Genomic DNA, 20,087 nt, shown 5'->3' on the forward strand with positions numbered 1-20,087 from the left:
TGTCAGGCCCTCTTTCTCCATGTGGTAGCTACCATCAACCTCGTTGCTCTGTTAACACACAAAACAATATATTAAGAGAAAATGCATTACAGACTTCGACTTTCAAATTCCAACCAATAACCCCTTTGCAAAATAAATTTGGGCAAATTACCTGAACCAACTGAATGTCCACAACGGTGTTACTCTGGCGATCCATCGTTGTATAACTCCCATACTTTGCAGAGTGGCCTGTTTTTGTTCAAATAGGGACATTAGTAATCACTATTTAATGCTTTTTATGTCTGGCATTTTATTTAGGTCACTCCTTTTGATGTCAAACAATATCTAACCCATGTATAAACTACACTTATTCAATAAAGTATCAATACCTGTTGAGTCAGCTCTCATGTCACGACCAAGGTTCACTTTTTCCTCCTGACTCAGCCGCTGCAGATTCACATCCTGTGTGACTTTCCAATGGTGAATAACTGCCGGTTCAATGAAAGATCTGGCATGGCGGCGAAATGTTTCATACCGAAACAACTGTAGCTTCATTGCCTTGAAGACCTGTTGGTTTGGGAGGATAAATAATACATGTAATTTGGAATCTAAATGGAAGTAATTCACAGTGGAAGTAACTACAGTTGCACATCATTTACCTTTTCAATTTTGATGAAAGATGCACCACTGAGGTACACGGCGGCAGAAAGGTGCAGATTTCCAGCTGGCGCGCTCCCAAGGACAGGCTGGCTATTCCAGTGTCTTGTAAATGTGCAATGGGGGCACCACTTCTTCACAGACAGGAATGTCCCCAGCCTTTGGGTCTTCACATCACATGCCCGCGTGCAGACTGGACATGCATTAAACAACTCCATGATGCAGTTCTTGTACACCATGTATATTTTGCTGTTGTGGGTGGAAGTGGATGAATCTTCTCTGCATAAAGAAACAAAGAAAGGAAATCTCATTTTGAGTTAAACAGATTGAGCTTTCATCTGGACTGTACTTTAAACCATCATCCTGTTTGCATCTGGTTTAACAATCTTTATGCACATAAACAGTCTGAAAAGTATTGATAAAAACAACAGTCTCACTGAGACTATTCCTTTATGTCAGAATGGCATACAATTTAGAAAAATTATAAAAGTTATCACGAGCATACATATCTTCACACTCAGTAACTTACGACTTTAGCGTAGAGTATAACGATGCTGTGATGGAGTCGCCAGGATCATAACTGGAATCCTGTCCCTTTGAAGCTCCCACTAAAGAGCTGTCCTCCAATGGATTGTCCTCGAGCTCTTCATCGAGGTCTAGACAAGGTCTTTTGGGTGGTCTCTTTATAGGTGTCGATGACAGACACAAAGGGTCTGCATTTGAGGGCCCCACACCAAAATCTCTGCAGGAGACACTGGCCTGGATACCTACGGCCAAAATTTAAAAAGGCAAGTCCAATGAAACAGCACATAATGAAAGCATTGACAAATGCCAGAATACTTACTGAGTACATGAAACGTAAATGTACTGAAGGTGGCAAGTACATACCTTCACTTCTAAAGTTGGGCCGCAGAGTCTTCAAGGCTAGCTGTGTGCCTATAGTACATGTTTCCAGGTGGTCTGTCTGGCAGGCAACATCCCTTGAGAAAGGCAGCTTAATGGAAGCAGTTGATGTGCTGGCATGTGTACAGACAACAAGGTCAAATTAGCATTCAATTTATTACTTTGTATATATTTGCAGAGGTGCACACTCAATTTAAAAGATGGCATAGGCAGATATTGCACGAGCCATAACACCAAAAGCAGAACGGTTATCCAAATAATAAACGTTACAGTGTGTATTCACACCAGGGCTGTTGTCAAGACCAACTTTGTTGAGTCCAAAACAAGAACGAGTCCAAAAAGTTTCGGGTCAGAGTAAAGACCGAGTCCAGGACAGAAAAAATAATGTTATGCATGACAGTATCAAGACAATACTTTTGGGTTATTATTTGTTGATCTAAAAGCAAAAACAGTGTCACACCACCCACGATTTGTATGTATATCCATTCCCCTTGATATCATATAATCTAATGATCTAAAGAAAACCTCATAATAGCAGTGTTACAACTGATAGAAACACCAATCCACTACTATTACCACTGCTAGGTACTAGTACACAGCATTTGAGCAACTAAATGACAATATAGCTTCACTCCAGATGTACCGTAGAAAAGAAGTGACCAGTATAACAGAGTGTACCCCTATGGTTGGTTTAGCTATGCCTTAAAATAATGGCCTGGATCTCCGTGAAAAGGCACAATATGTGTGTCTCCATTTCAAACATTACTGCAGGTTAAATGCTTTTAGCAGCAGAGGTTGATTGTGGGCGACAATAATGTCATGGTTAGCTCGTCGAAATTCTACTGCCGCAGTTGCTGTCTGGCTCTGCAAAGTTAGCTAATGTCCGCTAGCATACGTACAGGCTAACTATAGCCAGTTATCTGTGTGTATAACGTAACAAAAATCCACCTCAGACGATCAGCAAGGCCAGGTCGTCGGTGAAATGTTTTTCGCACACTAAGAAAACTTTGGGGATTTCCGTCGTGATATTTACAGATAAAATAAAATTAGCCACTGGCTCTGCACAGGCTCAGATGATGGAACAGAAAAAACATGTTTGGGTTCTTCTGAACATCCAAACACTGAGCAAATGTTATGCTTCCCTCGTTTGCTAGCCATGATGTCTCTCGAAAACAATGGCGCGTGTACGGTACGGTGGCTATCTCTCTACCCTGGAAATTCTAATGGGTGGGGCCCAAATGCTCTAGGCGGGCAAAGCAGAGAAAGGGGAGGTAACCTTGCTCGATATGACGACATAACGAGCAGATTCCTGAATGGCTCATCTGAGCTTTCATTTTCTCAAAGGCAGAGCAGGATACCCAGGGCTCGGTTTACACCTATCACCATTTTAAACCAATTGGGGACCATAACCAGGCTGAGGGAACTCATACTAATGTTAAAAAACCTCAAAGTGAAATTTTCATGCCATGGGAACTTTAAATGCTATTGAGGATGAGAGAGGGGGGGGCAAGGTGGAGGGTAGGGGTGTGGCCTTGGCCAACTGCCACTTTGCTTGTTTGCAAGCCATGATGTCTTTCTCTTTCTCATGGGTGGGCCAAATTCTCTGGGTGGGCAAAGCAGAGAAAGGGGAGGTAACCTTGCTCCTTATGACGTCATAAAGGGAAGATTCCAGATTGGCCCATCTGAGCTTTCATTTTCTCAATGGCAGAGCAGGATACCCAGGGCTCGGTTTACACCTATCGCCATTTCTAGCCAGTGAGGGAACATAGGCAGGCTGGGGGAACTCATATTAACCTTTAACTCTTTCCTCATCCTCAAGTCCTTTTTTCTAGTAGAAGTAAAGCATACTGTGTGAAAATACCAACAATAAAGCATAACCTGTCTAATGTTCTTTATTTAAACCATCTAAGTGTTAGGTTAGAATGGTATTTGAATTACATTTTTATTTGTACTACACACCCCAATTGGGACGTTGTGTAAAACCGCCATCGGGGGGGTCAAAGGGTAAATATGACCAAGGTCTATGGTTGACCCTTAAATGGGATCAAGTAAACAAATCAACAATTTACAGAGGTCTACTTGACACTTGTGGATGCGACAGAGAAGGTTGTAAACTGTCTCCATATAAATTTGTGTTTTTCCTGTGAGGCAGAGACTCACTTTAGCCTTGGAAATGGGAGCTCTTTCTCTCTGTCTCCCTTTCTCTGTCCATCATCATTGCCAACTGTCAGATGTTGCTGTCATCCTCAGCCGTCCCTTCATCCGTCTCTCTAATGGGAATCCCCCTGTTTTCTCTTCACACACACACACCGTATTTCTACAATCCCTTGCTTTTCTTCTCTCTTCTGTGTCCCATTTGTCACTCTATCTTTCCTCCGCTTTCTGACACACATACTGCAGAGCTTTAAAGGTGTCCTATTAATTGTGTTATATAATTATTTTTTTTTTTTACAATTATTTAACTAGTTTTACTTCATCCCAGTAATCAGGGGAAATAAGCTGAGTCCAAACTTAATTTCCATCCATGGTTTTTCTTTCCTGATGCTGCTTAGCTGTCCCAGACTTCCAGTCTGTGCTGCTGCCAAATGATTTTCAGAAATCGCTCACCTTTGTCATTCTAACCACTCTCCTCCCACCCCTTCCTGTTCCCTTCTCCCCCCTTTTCTCTCTTTTATAGTGATGTGAAAAGTGCGCTAAGACTGAGGGCTCTATTGGTTCGGAGAGATCCCCCATCTGCAAAGGTAAACAAGTTTAACTTTTTTACTGTTCTTTACTGTTGTGTTTTCCATTCTGCTCTCTGTCTCTGCTTCTGAATGCCAACCTTTTTACTGCTCGATGAGAAGTCGTCAGCAGAATTCAAAACATTGCTTTAACAGTACGGACAGAAAATGGCATGCAGCAAATATTACGAATAAATGTTACACCTACAGCATGCTTACAAGGCTTGCATGCAGGAAAACGTGCACACACTCATGCTCGACAGTGAACAGGATATTCATCTTGTGATTTACCCGTTATTTCCTTTGGGAAAACATTTCTGTTACAAATTCAAGAGTGCATTTTGTATTGCGCGAGTGTGTATGTATGTGTGTATATGAGAGAGAAGGTGCAGAACATCCTATTTTCTTTTCCCTTTATGAAAAATTGTGAGCTGTCAAAGGTTTAAGGGTTACAGCCATCCAAGGACGGCAGGATGTGTAACAGAAAAACAGAGATGCTCGAAGACACCCAGCTTAGAGCTGTGTGTATTGAGTGATAATGCTATAGTTCATCATGTTATCCTTATCGAACATTACAGTATGATGTATATTTTTTCAGCATCTCATGTATCAAGGTCTGTTTTTCACTCAATCTTGTCCCAAATAAGCATCATGTCAGTGTGGCAGTATGAAACTCCGTTCAGCACATGATGTTGTAGCTATCTGTAAGGGAGGAGCACCCAGAGTGTTAGCAGCTGTGTTTCGGTGTTGAGGTTTCCCTTAAATTACATAATTAATAATCTCAAACGAATATTGTTACAGTTACACACATTCACACCTGGAAGCTGCATAGTCTGATCTGTTGGTCCGTGAGAAGTGTGAAGCAGTAGTTAAGGCAGTTTCAGGGTCTTGCTCAAGGGCATCTCAGCAGTGGTGATGCTGCTTTTTCACGTTCTCCACCCAGATTTATCCTGTCAGTCACGGGACAGAGCTGTAGCTATCATTGAGGACACTGAGGCTATTTTCTCTGTGTTTTCTCTGGGAATTTTGGGTTTTGGCAACCTGGGGGTAGTGATATTCTACAATTGGAAAAAAAACACTTGGTGGATATTTTATGCTAAATCCAAGTTTAGACTCAGCATACTTCAATTTGACTTCTTTTCTTGGTAAACATTCAAGAGGAGGAGGCTTTGAAACAGCTTTCATGTTTCAAAGCCTTCATGTTGGGAAGTAAAATTACAAAATAATATATATAATTTAGTAGTTAACTGAATAAGTAAGATATAAAATAAAATACTTTAAAGATTTTTTTTTTTTTTTGGAGTGTGGTGTGTTGGAGAGACTTGGACTCATGACCTCAGTATTTCTAACATTTTACAGCCCTAAACGGGGATTAAACTGGTGGTCACTAACTTGCTTTGTTAACCTTTAGGCTATTGTTGCTACAGTGAATGCTGTTTCAGTTCCATTTTTGGCTGCACATCACCGCTGGGTGATGCAGGGGGAAATAAACATGACAACATCTTGGACAACGTGGACTTAACTCTAAATGAGTTTCACTGATAGGGGGTTTGTTTTGATCTTGGACTGTGATTCAGGGGTTAACTTGTGCTATCTGATAAAGTGGCTATGATCAATCAATATTGTCAGTTCCCCACAGCTGATTTTTATTTGACTTCACAGCCAAAACGTTGCTGTGTTAAGACATATATAGCATTGTTTCCAGCTCCAGGAGTTGGTGTGGACCAAAACCAGCTAAAACAACCAGAGCTGAACAGCTTAAAGTGAATATATTGGATTTGCATTCACCAGGTGGCCAAAAACACAACTCCGAACAAATGTTAATGTTGCTCAGTATCTGATGGATGTGTGACTAGGTAAGTGTTTGCTAATAGGTTCCCCATATCAATAGCCAGTTCACATACTTAATGACACTTCTCTACTAAAACTGTTTCACATTAACATTAACATTTCAGCATTTACCACTGACACTCGTGGCCACTTTAAAAGGTGATAATATGTTAGCATTCATTGTTTTCATAACTTGTTTCTGCATCTCCCCTGTGGCCAAATTATAAAGTATTGCAAATTTAACATCCCTTCATAACATACTTCTTTCTGCAATGTGTACGGACTAAGAATCATCCATTGTAACAAATTATTTGCGTTATTCCAATTATTAAAATTTTACCCCTGAAACCTGCCAGGCTCCATTAAATAACAGAGATGTACACAAATAAAAGAGTCTTAAAACAAAATTAACAGCAGGAGAGTTCGTAGATAATATCTGTCCTGTCTGCCATGATCAATAATCTCTTTAGCTGCACCTTGGGCTTTAAATTGCAGTCACGGTCGCACTGCGGGAAGTCGTCAATCAGACCTGGAGTTATCACAGAGACCATCGACAACATTCATGTGCAGCTGAGAAATCACGATCTTCATCACTGAGGGAAGGGACGAAATACGATTGAGAGAACATCATCATTATCATCACTTTCATCACTTATATTGTCACTGTGACCTTCATCAGTCATCAGTTTAATTGCAATCATCATGCTGCCTCCACAACTGTGCACATGATTGTTGCTCCGTCCGTCCCTCTGTTATTCTGCCTTCTCTCTGCCAAACAGCATCTCTGCTCTCATGTGGCCTCCTGCCCTCGTCTGTCAGCATTTACACACCAAATGACTTTTGACCAGGATTCAAAGCTTTTCTATTTCCAGCCCTAATGCATGTGAATGTCCTGTTTGTGTCTGTCTGTCTGTGTGTGCGCATGTGTATGTGTGTGTGTGTGTGTGTGTGTGTGTGTGTGTGTGTGTGTGTGTGTAAGACTGTGCGTAATGAGGTGATTTTTATTCTGTCCTCTTGCCCTGTCAAGACCACAGATTCAATTTGTGAGTTGAGATAGAAAGTGTGTGTGTGTGTGTGTGTGTGTGTGTGTGTGTGTGTGTGTGTGTGTGTGTGTGTGTGTGTGTGTGTGTGTGTGTGTGAGAGAGAGAGAGAGAAAAAGATAGAGAATTTCTTGCCAAAGGATTCTCATCTTTGAGCCTAGAATCAGAGATGAATGCTATTTTTGGCAGGCTGTATTTACCTCTGTGTGTGTTTGTGGGGGAAAGATGATGGAGAGCTCAAATTCAAATTCAACAACTTGGCATAAGCTTGTGTGTATGAGAAAGAAAAGAGACAGAGGGAGGGAAAAGGTGGCCAGGAGAGAGGAAGAAGGGGTGGTTGGGTTGGGTGTGAACAGAGGAGTGCGTGGAGAGACAAGGGATTTTTAGGAAAGTGAAATTTCAGATTACAAGAGGGCAGATATATCTGACAGGAGATACAAGTGCTGCTCTGCCCAGAGGGCGGATTAATAAATGATACATACACTCAAAAACAATGCACACGTCACTTTTACTCAGAAATTGATATTTATTTAAAAAATACAAAAAAAACAATGATAGACACATGCACACACATTTCATCATCGGTGTGTACAGACTTCTATGTGATATGAAATTTGGGAATTTTAATGAATTTTTAAGCCATATACACTCAGTTCCCAGTTTAGGTACACCTGGCTAAAATTAATGCAGTTTTACACAGTCAATACAACCTTACATTATTCAGAGAGGTGTTTCTGTTATTTAGCCTACCATCATTAATATAAATGGGTTGAACAAAGTCAATTCATTCAATTGAAATAACTGTTACCACAATACAGGCAGCAGTTGTGTCTCCTGCACAATGGGAAAACAAATTAGGAATATAATATAAAAGCGGTTTCTAAGAACCAGGGTTGAGCATGCTCGACCTCAAGATGTTGCATAGTACTCCTTTCAACCTTAATAACACATCAACTATTTCCAACATACACTTTTTTATATATTGTTTGGAATGGTCTTTGCACCCCAACAGCAATAAATAACTTATGGGCTCTGACAAAGGAGCAAAAAAGATCTGTCATCTGCAGCTGCTGTAATCCTGTAAAAACGCCCTCCATTTACTGCCTTGCGGTCCGCTTGATAAGAACCAATGAAATGCCTCCTTGCGTTGCTGCGAGGACTCTACCCCTCCTGTGTACGAGCCTGCGCTCAAAGCGTGTTGTCGCCGCGGAAGTTACTGCAAGTATACTAGAGACAAAATTTGCCACTGCCACAGATACTATGTAGTTTTGATAAGTGAAATTGCGGCCCTTTCTCCACTCTACTCGTGCACGACTGTGTGTGGGTCGAGGGCAGGGCGAGGGGTTAGATGGAGCCCCGAGAAGATGCTACTTCCAAATCTTGCTAGCTTTTTAATGTTACCGACCCTACCTTTAATAACTTGCAAACACACTTTTGCTGAACTTAACCCTGCAGAAATGTGCAGAGGAAGTCACAAAAGTGAGAACTTGACACTTGACTTGAAAGCAAAAAAAACATACCTGTATATTTTAAATTTTGACCTGAAAAATCCTGGAACAATGACAGTAAACACGACAGCAACACACAGGGCTTGCATGATCACAGCCAGGCCCGGATTATCCATAAGGGCACATGGGCCAATGCCCAGGGGCACCAACCATTCACAACCAGTGGGGGGGCACCACATGACACAAGCTTTAACAATATTTTCCGTAAATTGTTATATTATTCACTTGAAATTGTTGAAAGACCATACATTACTCGTTTATGAACACTAATTTCACAATAATAATAATAATAATAATAATAATACATTATAATTTAATAAATCAATACATGACCACTATCACTCCCCCTCCCCAATCTGTCAGAGTTGAGTTGGTCCACAGGTACGCACAAATGTATCATTTGGGGGATGGGGCGGGGGGTTTAACAATAATCAAAAGTGGCCAGTTTAACCCCCCCCCCAAAAAAAAAAAAAAAATGTTAGTGAAATTGAAATTGTCGAGAAATCCCCTTGATTATGTCTGATATTTTTGCCAAGAGGACAGCACGAGTAAGGGAGGGGGCTTTGAGGTATAGTGCCCAGGGGCACCACATTGTCTTAATACGGGCATATTTTTTTGCATTGAAAGTATTTGTTCTCAGGTATGTAAAAACGCTATTAACACAACTGTAAAAGCAAAATATGCTGTTATTTTTATGGTCAACATTACAAGATCTGACTTGAGTCATGCTCATGCTGGTAGAACACGAGATGCAAACAGTTCTGGGACTCACACTAATCTGATGCAGTGCCACCAGCGGTCAAAAACTCAGTTGTCCAGTGTCCCTTAAATCTGTTCACAAGGTTGTGAACAGATGTGTGACAGTGTAATTTCTGAAAAAAACTGTTATGCCAGCAAGGAGTAAACAGCTGTACACATCAGTCCAAATGTGTAGTAAAACACACGTCAAATAATATATTATACCCGTTCTTAAGTGATCAATCACAAGGCTGTTATGACTCACAGTATGTAATGGTGCGTAATGATACTATGGCTACTGCGGGGCTGTTAGTGTATGCTGACAATGCAAGACTGAGGACAGAGCAAGTCTTATTTTCCTGCCTATGAGGATAATTTAAGTTTATGCTCAGAGCATCTTTAATGAAGGTGTGTCAGTGTTCATTCGTGGTGGAGGCTGTGAACTCTGCATAGGCTGAGGTCATTATATTTTAGCTTATTTGTGAATAAACAAAAAACATCCAGGAAGCCAAATATTGTTCTGTAAACAAATCTGAATATCAGATTTAGAAAGAAAATCTATATTTAAAAATCTGATTATAGAAATAGTATTTCAAAACAAACCCTTTAGATTAATCATATATATATATATATATACTGTATATATACTGTATATATTGTTATTGTATTTATTTAAGGGACTCTGGTGTATAATCACCAGCTTAAAGCTTTGTCTTTTGACATCATTTACTACAAACTATAGCAGCAGAAAACAATTTCTAGGTGGAGGTAAAAATCAGCTCAAACCAGTCTTTTCTGTTTTCATTTGAAAAGGCAAGGTTTTTGGAACATGGGGAAAAATACTACATATGCATGTTTTTCATTTTGTGCCTACAAGACTTTTCTTGCCCCAAATCTTTTGTGCATCTGACCCCTCTACTTCACCAAAGTTCTTTCCTTACAGATGACAGATGACACAGACGCCAAGATAAAGAATGTGGATTTTCCTCAGCTCGCGTTGACTTGATGAAGTAGGAAGAAGAAGTGTGCGCAGCCTGATATGATATCATTAAAGTCGTCCGATATCTCTCAGGTGGGGTGTAGGCTCCAATAAAAATCCAAATTAGATGAGTCGGCGCAGCACGCAGCAGATCCATCTTGGTTTATTGATAAAGCTCAGTGCCACAGGAGACACATTTCAGCACTCGGCCATCATCAGCACCACACTCTAATTATCCATGTATCTACCTGACTGAACAGGGGCTACGTATGCCATTTGTAAACATTGATGCATTTTTTTGTCAAATGAATAATTACAAAGCAGACGATATTAAAGACAAATTCAGACCACATTTCCCATAAAATGTTATAAAGATGTTGATTTCTGTCTTCCTGTCTCTCTCTGGCATAAGTCTGCATATATTTATTATCTCTTTGGGTTTTGTGCAGGTTTTCTACAACCTTCTCATTCCCCCCACGTTCTACGACAGCAATGCTGCACAAATCTCCATATTGTCAAGTCATTATTTATCGTAAAAAAAGTTTTATTATTTTAAAAACGAGTAAACAAATCTGCCAGTGCAGTGTTAGTTTCAACATGTTTCCAGTACAAATTCAAAAATTGTGCAGAATCTTACAATATTTAGGGATTTGTAGAAAATCCTTGATAAAAGTTGATTCATACAGGGAGTTAATCGATAAATCTCACTGCACTAGCAGATTGTCACTGGAAAACAAGACATGTGTGGCTCTATGACTCAGTAACAGACAAAAATGTGTCCACAAAGATGGTGGAGTTATTCTTGGAATGAACTCAACAAATAAACACTGATGCTCTTGAAGAAAAAGGGTTGAAATCTTTAAACATGTACAAAGGAGCAAACGTCACACTCGTGTGTAGAGAAGCAGGAGTAATGTGGAGTTTTGAATGAATGCATAAAAAGGTCAGGCAGGTATTATATCCTGATTATAAGGACCTGCCGAGGTCAAAACTATTCGTTGGTGTCTTCTTGTAAATCCCTCTTCTTCTTAATGCTTGGATGTTTGTATTTTTCCGGTTTCACGCCAGCCGCATGATAAAAAAAAACCCGTCATAAACACGCCCACTCGCTCGCTATGAATTCTCTGGACAGTATCCTGCTCTTTTTACACATGGGCTGAATCAAGCATTGCACAGACTTTGTACTAAGGAGCTGACAGGGTAAAGTCTGTTTAATATCCAGTCCAACTGATTCGAACATTTGCGTTCTTACATACAGCTCCTCCAGGTAGTGTCTAGATAAGTTAAGGGTCGCAGTGCGAGTTTGAAAGTTAAAGGAGCTATTATATGGCATTTTCAGGTTCATACTTGCATTTTGTGTTTCTACTAAAACATCTTTACGTGCTTTAATGTAAAAACAAAAACACTTTATTTTACTCATACTGCCCATGGCTGCTGCACCTGTATTCACCCTCTGTATTAGGCGCTCTGTTGGAGCACCTGTCTCTTTAAGCCCCCTCTTTAATGGTGTGTACCTATATCTTCAAATGATACGCTTAGCAAAAGCAATGGCACATGCATGTGAGGCACCAATGTCCTGGAAGATCCTGTCAGCATCCTTGTGGTTCATTTGTCTCAGCAGAGTGGCGACGACAGCTGTAGACAGAGAGACGGACAAAGCAAAAGAACGACGGAGACAAGTCGATGCAGAGCTGACTGACAGTTGAAAGATAATCAAAATCAGCCAAATAACTTCTCCTCGCTTTAACGCGTGCACACACATCCAAGCCACACATGCACAGATGCCTTTGAGATGTGACAGACGATCGACTAGCAACGTGTGAGGGAAACAAAACTGAAAACAAACAAAATGAATCACAAAGTATGAGGAGGTATATTTCATATGCGAAGGAACTACCAGGAACAAGAGAAAGAGACGGAGCATAACAGACTGTGTGTGTGTGTGGTGGGGGGGGGCTGAGACAAATGTGCTTCTTATCCACTAAGTTCTGCAAACAAGGAAAATCCAATGAACAAATAATATAAACAGAGCTACAGCTGGAAGGTTTATGGTTCACATACACACCTACACACCTACACACAAAAGGGGCAATAATAGTCTCAAATAGCTGATTATCTGCTGAAGATTAGCATATTTGCCTGTGTGTGTGTGTGTGTGTGTGTGTGTGTGTGTGTGTGTGTGTGTGTGTGTGTGTGTGTGTGTGTGTGTGTGTGTGTGTGTGTGTCTTGTCCTAAAGCATCTCATTTAAATTCTTTAAATGTGAAATTTGCAAGGTGGGACACTTACAGACCAATGTCTCTTGAGATTATGCAAAATGGTGAAACCTCTCTGTAAATCTGCAGCCTAGTCAGATCTTTTCCACCCGGCACCTAAAACCATATTAAATCTTCCCCAGTACATTATTTTGGTGAAGGAAAATGACTAATAGAATAATCCCTCGTTCACGCTTAAGAACCAGAATCAAAGCTTGTCACAAATCCAAAACAATGCCATCTGAGTCGGAGGAAAACCAAAAATAAGCTGTGAGGAAGTTGGATTTATGATGGGGAAGGCAGGTGAGGTGCTGGGAAAGAAAGAGCTCATTTCCAGCATCACATCGTATTTGGAATAAAGTTGAATTTATTCCATATATCATATTCTACTAAATAATCTAATCATTATACTTTCTGCAAAGTAACTACAGCTGGCAAATAAAAGCAGTGAGCTTTGAAATGTTTCCATCTAAAATGTAATGAAGTACAGTTATAAAGTAGCAGAACATGAAAATTGTGTACATGAGTAACCACCGCATTTTAATGTGAGCATGTTGTGTTAAAAAAAGCTACAGTACATGTTCAGACATATAGATGCAAAGGTAATTTGCTGCTTTAGAAACATGTTCGTTCACTGCACGTGACGTGACGTGCGTCCGTGCGCGTGTCCGTGCATGCGTGCACGGTGATCTGGGAGAATCAATAAAGACAGATTTATAATGCTCAGCAGGAGCGTCTTTGTAAGGGCCTGTATTACAGCGTATCGCATGTTTTCAGGAAAATGTGAGACCTCAAAGATAAGAGAATCAAATCATCGAATGTAGTAGATATCCCGCTGTTCTAGAACTATTGGAAGTCACAATTTTCAAGCATGTCAGAGCTGAATTATGAAGAAATATCAACAAAATAACAAAAAATAGAGACAGACTAAAGTCTGACTTCTATCAGGACCAATATGTCACACAGCTGGTTTATCTGTGCAGGAAATAAATATGTTTTTTTTTGAAATACGGAGAAAAGAATATAAATCATTCTGTATCATTTAGAAGAAATGTAACTTGATGGAGAAGATGACTCAGGCAACACATTTAAAAAAAGTTATGTCTTATTCCTTTATTTCCTGGTTGTAGTTTGATCAGATTTAACAGTTTGAAAGTATTTCTTTGTAGAGGTTATGGATGTACTTCATCTTCAGTGGACGTATGATAAGAGTAGCAGGCAATAAGTTACATCTGAAGGGTGTTGAATAGCCCCTTTGAATACTTGGCAAACATGCACATGTTAAAACATGATAGAGAAATGAGAAGGTTGGAATAACAAAGAAGGAAGCGTCGGTGAAATATGATGGTGCTCAAACTGATTATTAGCTTGATGTGTCTGAGTGGATCTGTAACCGTGAAAATGAAGCTTTGATGCACGCTTCCAGCTCGCTCAGAGATGCCCATCAAAGCTCGATGGTGTTTTAAGCCCCCGACGTCTCCTTCCAGGCAGCGCTGCGACCATTGACTTCAATTCAGCCACAAAAACATAAGCGAGGTCGACCTCTGATGTTTTGAGCGATAAAGTCCGACTCGCAGTCAACAGTGGTGTCGTATGAGGTTGAGATCAGGGCTCTGTACAGACCAGTCAAATACACATTCTGTCAGATTACTATCTAACACGGTTTACTGAACCTCACAATTTTCAAGATGAAAGAGAAAATGTTTGCTTTTCTGATTACAGTACTTTATTTCCTAGTATTACTTCAACTGTTTTATGCCCTTTGAGTTTTTATAAATAGATTTTTTTTACCGGTCTGAATGCAGCCAAAGAGGTTTTACTGCAACATTATGCTACATCCTCAGTTGCAACTGAGAGAGGTCAATCATTGTTCACATGGCTGCAAAAGGTTACATGCCAGGAAAACATAAACATGGGTTGTTTTAAGCACCCAGTACTGGCTGTTTTCATGTAATGACAGAATCATTCAATGGAGGTGTTTAAGACATACACCTATGTATTTTAAATACATGTATATAGGAATATCTTGCATCTGTTATGATAAAGATCATACAAATCTTTTGTTTTCCTAAACTCATTCACAATCTCTTTCCACTGCCACTCTGTTTCACTCTCTTTCCTCTACTGTAATGGCATGTGTTTGTGTGAGAGAGCTTTTTTGTGTATTCGGGATGTAAAATCACATTTATCACATTGTGCTAGCTGTTGCTGGCTGCCTCCTCCTTACTACACTAATGTGTGAATGTGTGCTCATGTTCTGGGGCTGTGTGTGAGCTTGCTTCTGCAAAGGCATTTTGTTTACATGTTTTATGGATGTAGCGCATGGAAGCATTGTGGCTGTAATGCACGCCTTAGCAAATCAACCAGCTATGCATTTAAATTGTGTGTGTGAATGTCAGCTTTTTATTGGCCAGATTTTATGAGGTTTAGATTCATCAGATCACGCACAGACACAGCCTGTCCATGTAGGGTGACTCCAATCACACCTCTCGAGGTTTCTGCTGGTTTGTATGGCGTTGGATGAAGCTCCGGCGTGATGAAGTGATGACCTCGGCACCCCCCTGGTTGGTCCATGTAGCTGCTTTATGTTTCTTGTCACATAGCAGCTTTCCCACACACACAATTGCAATATAACTTAGGAGACAGATACAATGTTGTTTTCCCGTCCCTATACACTGAAAATAATGAGGAAGTTGGTTCCCATGATGCCTGACTGGCCGGGTCCCCCTCCCCTCACTGCCAATCAAGTGGCGGACACCCGCTTATTAAAGCTTAAACAGGCATTCACACATTATTTATACACACACACACACACACACACACACACACACACACACACACACACACACACACAGTCTGACTTCACCTAATGCTGATTTAGCAGCACATACCATCTGTCAAGAATGATTAACCTTTCCATCAATCACATTTTTTTCCAGACACACTGCTAAAAAGCAGGCACATGCTGGCTCTCACATGTACTGAGTGAGAGCATCAACACATTCATATAAACACGACATAAGAAATGTAGTTTTTATCCTCAATGTTTCTTCATTTTAAATTAGTTCCTGCCACTGATACAAGTTTATGGCTCTAAAAAACTGTTTCCCTAATTAGCTTCTTACAAGCAATGAGCTCTTATATGAACACAGTATTATTTGTCATGATATTAGTATGATTAATTTAGAACAACAGAAGAGTTTTCTATACTTGTGTTTTATCTGCTCATGCCCACACTACGTTAAAGTGGATGGGGCTCTGTTGGAAACACACCAAACAGGATTAAACAACAGAAGACAACAGGTGCTGTCAGACAATGACGGTACCGATCCATTTTTGCGACACGACTGAAGTGTGGTGTCGCGACATAATACATCCATGGTTGATGCTCCACGCCCCTGACCAGCAGCAGAAAATAGTCCACCAAAACGTGTTTCTGAAAACATTTTAAGCGAGAAATAGGCCATACAGTTGCTGAATCTGTCTTCATTTCAGATCGACAAAGGTTAGTTTGAAAGATTTTCGTATACTTCTACTGGATAGTCGCGTCATGTTCAGCAGATTCATTTGCATAAAGATGTGCGTTGGCCAGCTTTTTGATGCGCAGCATTTTCTCAAATGCAGCGCCGCCTTCCCAGAATGCTTTGCGTGCACGTTGAAGTCGCTTGACGTCACCCATAGGAATAGAGTGGAGCGGGGCGCAACAGAAGCGACGCATGGCCAAATGGATCACCAGCGTGAGCTTCATTGCTGCATCTGCTTCCCAGCAACATTTGTGTTCTGTATTTTGAATAGGCAGCAGCAAGGTGCAGCTCTGCAGCTCTGGCAGTTGGATACTTCTGATCCTACTAGCTACAGGATGCTGATGTTCACTTAGTTTTTTAGTTTGATGCTAAAAGAGGGTAGCCTAGAAATCTAGACGCACCCTATCTGCAGCAAATGTAATTTGCAGGGTCAGTCTAGCAACTCTCCGTTGGCTTGTGAGCTGGAAAAGCCAAACTCTAGGCGGGCCAATCACATCGTGTATAGAGTCAGTGGGCGGGCTTAACATAATGACGCCAGAGTTACGAAGGTTCCTCGTGAACTGCTACTTGAAAACAAAGAAGATGGCTGCTGCTGCCGGCGAACAGCGGTCTTTCGAATTAGCTTTGGCTGCGACTCTGGAAGACTTGGAGTTAAGCTTTTCTTTGAGAAAAGAACAAAGAACGGCGCTGAAGTCATTCTTAAAAAAGGAAGATGTGTTCGGAGTTTTGCCGACCAGATACGTTTAATCTGTCAACTAGCGTTGCTCTGGTTGGTTGTAGCGCTATCCTATTGCATGCAGAGGGAATTTGAAAGACAGCCGTTTATCCCGCCCCTTGGATTGAGCCCTGCCAATGGTGAGTTCCCAGACCCAACATCTTGATGTGGGTCTGGCTTGTCAGGCTAAAAAGAGGGAGCAGTTAGCAATATGACATGATTAATATAGCAAGTTTTGCTAGCTAATATCTTAAACATCATTAATTATCCCACTCTGGATTATAGAACGTTAAAGCTGATTTTTTTTTTTTTTATAATATGATTGTTACATGTGAATGTTTATTCTTGACAAAGGAAATAAAAGTGTGTCCACTTCCCATTTTTGCTCCTGATTTAACATATAGTGCACTATAACTATAATTTTATTTGAGGGTCAGAAGTGTGAAAGTTATCCACTATATAGTTCCCTAAAAAAAGTCCCATTATGGGATGAGAAAGTTGTGTCCATGGCATAGAAACCTCTTTCTGCTAACAATCCCACAATGCAACGCATCACATTTTGTAGATGCAAAAATTGACAGTTGTCCCACATCTCGATTTACTGCTTCCTCTAAAGTAAACTATGGAGTGTATATGGGAGGCACTAGTAAATGAGGGGGTGATATTGGACACAGCCCCAGTCTTCATCAGTGGATAGAGTCCACTCAGTTGTCATGGAGACGCATCCGTTGACATTTATACTGCTCATTGACTACAGTTCAGCGTTTAACACCATAGAGCCCTCCAGGCTCGTCACAAAGGACCTGGGATTAAAGACCTCACTGTGCATGTGCATCCTTGACTTCCTGACATGTAGACCCCAGGCGGTGAGGCTGAGCAGTCATACCTTTTCCACACTCATCCTTAACACCGGAGCACCCCAGGGCTGTGTTTTGAGTCCCCTGCTATACTCCCTGTACACACATGCATGTGTAGCCATTTTCGACTCCAACACCATCATCCCGTTTGCTGATGACACAGCTGTGATCGGCCGGATCACAGACAACAATGAAAAGGCCTAGCTGAAGGAAGTAGAGGACCTGACCTGCTGGTGTCAGGTTAACAACTTACTCATGCATGTCAGCAAGACTTAAGAGCTGATAGTGGACTTTGGAAAGAAGCAGGGAAGGAACTACACCGTTAATATCAACAGGTCCTCAGTGGAGAGGGTGGACAGCTTCAAGTACCGTGGTGTCCATATCAATGAGGGTCTGACCTGCGCGCTGCATACTGACTCAGTAGTGAGAAAGGCAAGGCAGAGACTTTTTGCAGGAACTTCCCTTTATCCCCTTAAATACTGAGGGATTAATACTGCTGCATCATTGAGAGCGTTCTGATGTGGAAGATCAGTGCAGAGAGTGGTTTGTCCGTCTGAACATACAATAGGCAATACTCTATCCTGCCCAAAGGATATTTACACCAGGCGCTGCAAGAAAAAGGCTAGGAGAATCATTAAAGATCCAAGCCACCTGGATAACAGCCTTTTCTCCCTGTTGAGGTTGGGAAGAAGGTACCAGATACACCAGGCCAGCACTGAGATGGTCAGGAGGAGCTTCTATCCTCAGGCCACTAGGATCCTAAATGAGGTCACTGCATAAGAATCATCTCATTCATTCACTCATCCAGTCAACTCGCTCTTGTTTATTCTCAGATGGGTTCAGATTCACATTTCTGATATAGAAATGTTTTGAAAATGGGTCAGATTTGGACAACAGGAGGGTTAGAACAAGTGTTCAAAGTGACACAAAAGAACGTCAGAAAAAAAGTGACTTCAAAAAACTTCAAAAAAGTGTCAAACAAGAGACAGAAACTTCAAAAAAAGCATTAAAACCAACAAAGGTTTCAGAGAAATGTTTCCGTGGATGGATTGGATGTTGTTTAAAACCAGTGTTCAAAGTCACTAAAATGTTGACTAAAACGTTTTAAAGTATAAACCCTTAAAGGTTAAATCTGTGTGTGTGTGAAGAGATTATTAATTTGAGGAAGTGTGAACTGAGGTTTTTCTTCCAGAAGAAAAGGGAAGTTAACTTGATTCACTGAAAACGGAAGAAAACAAATCTGGGAAATGTTATGAAATGTTATGAAATGTTAATTCTAGATGTGTTTAAAAGTGATGACTGGACAGTTTTAATGCAGTTGGTCAAAGAGAGGAGGAATGTCTCAGAGAGGTTCTTGTTTCCAGAGAAGTTTTGACTGTTTGTGCAGAAACTTCAACATGGCCAGTGCTTAAAATCAACTTCTTTCTTTCAACGAGGCCGGCAGGAATAATGGTTTAAACTTTATTATTTTGTGAAGAGATTCAACGTCTAGAAGCTTTTAAACAAGATGTTTATCTTTTTATCTCAGGACAAGAGAGAGCAGCTATAGTCCAAAAACAACTAAAAAATCTCCATCACCAAACCCACCAGACTCCATGTAAATAATCAGTACTTTTAGCGTGTATAAAGCCAGCATATTTACACATGTAAATGGGTGAATTAAGGGTTTATTTCAACCTGTGGAGTGGTGATTGTTGAACAGTGGAAAGACGAACCAAGACGGCTTTTGCTAGTTTTATTTTGTTTCTGCTCTTGAAAGTCCTTTGGGTGTTTCTTAAAAGCATGTGTGTATTTGTGTACATATTGTATGTTTACTGTATGTGTATTTTCTGCTGACACACAACTGTATATGCACCATAGACTGGAAAAATAAGATTTACATTACATGAGCAACCACAAAGGCATCCTAATGCGTGCGTGCGTGCGTGCGTGCGTGCGTGCGTGCAGTGATGGAACAGTAGTGGCTGGTGATGGCGCAGTGGATTTGAAACATGCCTTTGGTGTGGGAGATCTGGGTTTTATTCCCACTGCGATACATCAACCAGTGTGTCCCTGAGCAAGACACTTAACCCCTAGTTGCTCCAGAGGCGTGCAACCTCTGACATATGTAACAACTGTAAGTCGCTTTGGATAAAAAGCGTCCGCTAAATGACATGTAATATAATATTCAGATCCTTTGCTTAAGTAAAAGTAGTTATACCACACTGTAAACATACTCTGTTACAAGTCCTGCATGAAATTATGTAAGTATCATCAGGAAAATGTACTTAAAGTATTAAAAGTAAAAGCAGAAAAATACTCACATTTTAATAACTGGACACGATCCAAACAGTTCTGTCAATCAACTAAGCGTTTAATCGGCTAATCATTTCAGCTGTAAGTGT

The 20,087-nt window shown here is 40.7% G+C and overlaps 1 protein-coding gene across 1 annotated transcript; it reads right to left on the reverse strand.

Moving 5' to 3' along the window:
- Positions 1 to 34: 34 nt before the first annotated feature.
- Positions 35 to 16,355, reverse strand: LOC144531030 (uncharacterized). Its single transcript, XM_078270915.1, has 6 exons — positions 16,262 to 16,355; positions 1,166 to 1,403; positions 639 to 915; positions 369 to 546; positions 152 to 228; positions 35 to 46 (listed from the first exon to the last, which is right to left on the reverse strand). The coding sequence occupies exons 1-6, from the start codon at positions 16,353 to 16,355 to the stop codon at positions 35 to 37; spliced, it is 876 nt and encodes a 291-aa protein (XP_078127041.1).
- Between the last annotated feature and the right edge of the window lie 3,732 nt (positions 16,356 to 20,087).

This window comes from Sander vitreus, chromosome 2 (assembly GCF_031162955.1).
Source record: "Sander vitreus isolate 19-12246 chromosome 2, sanVit1, whole genome shotgun sequence".
NCBI lineage: Eukaryota > Metazoa > Chordata > Actinopteri > Perciformes > Percidae > Sander > Sander vitreus.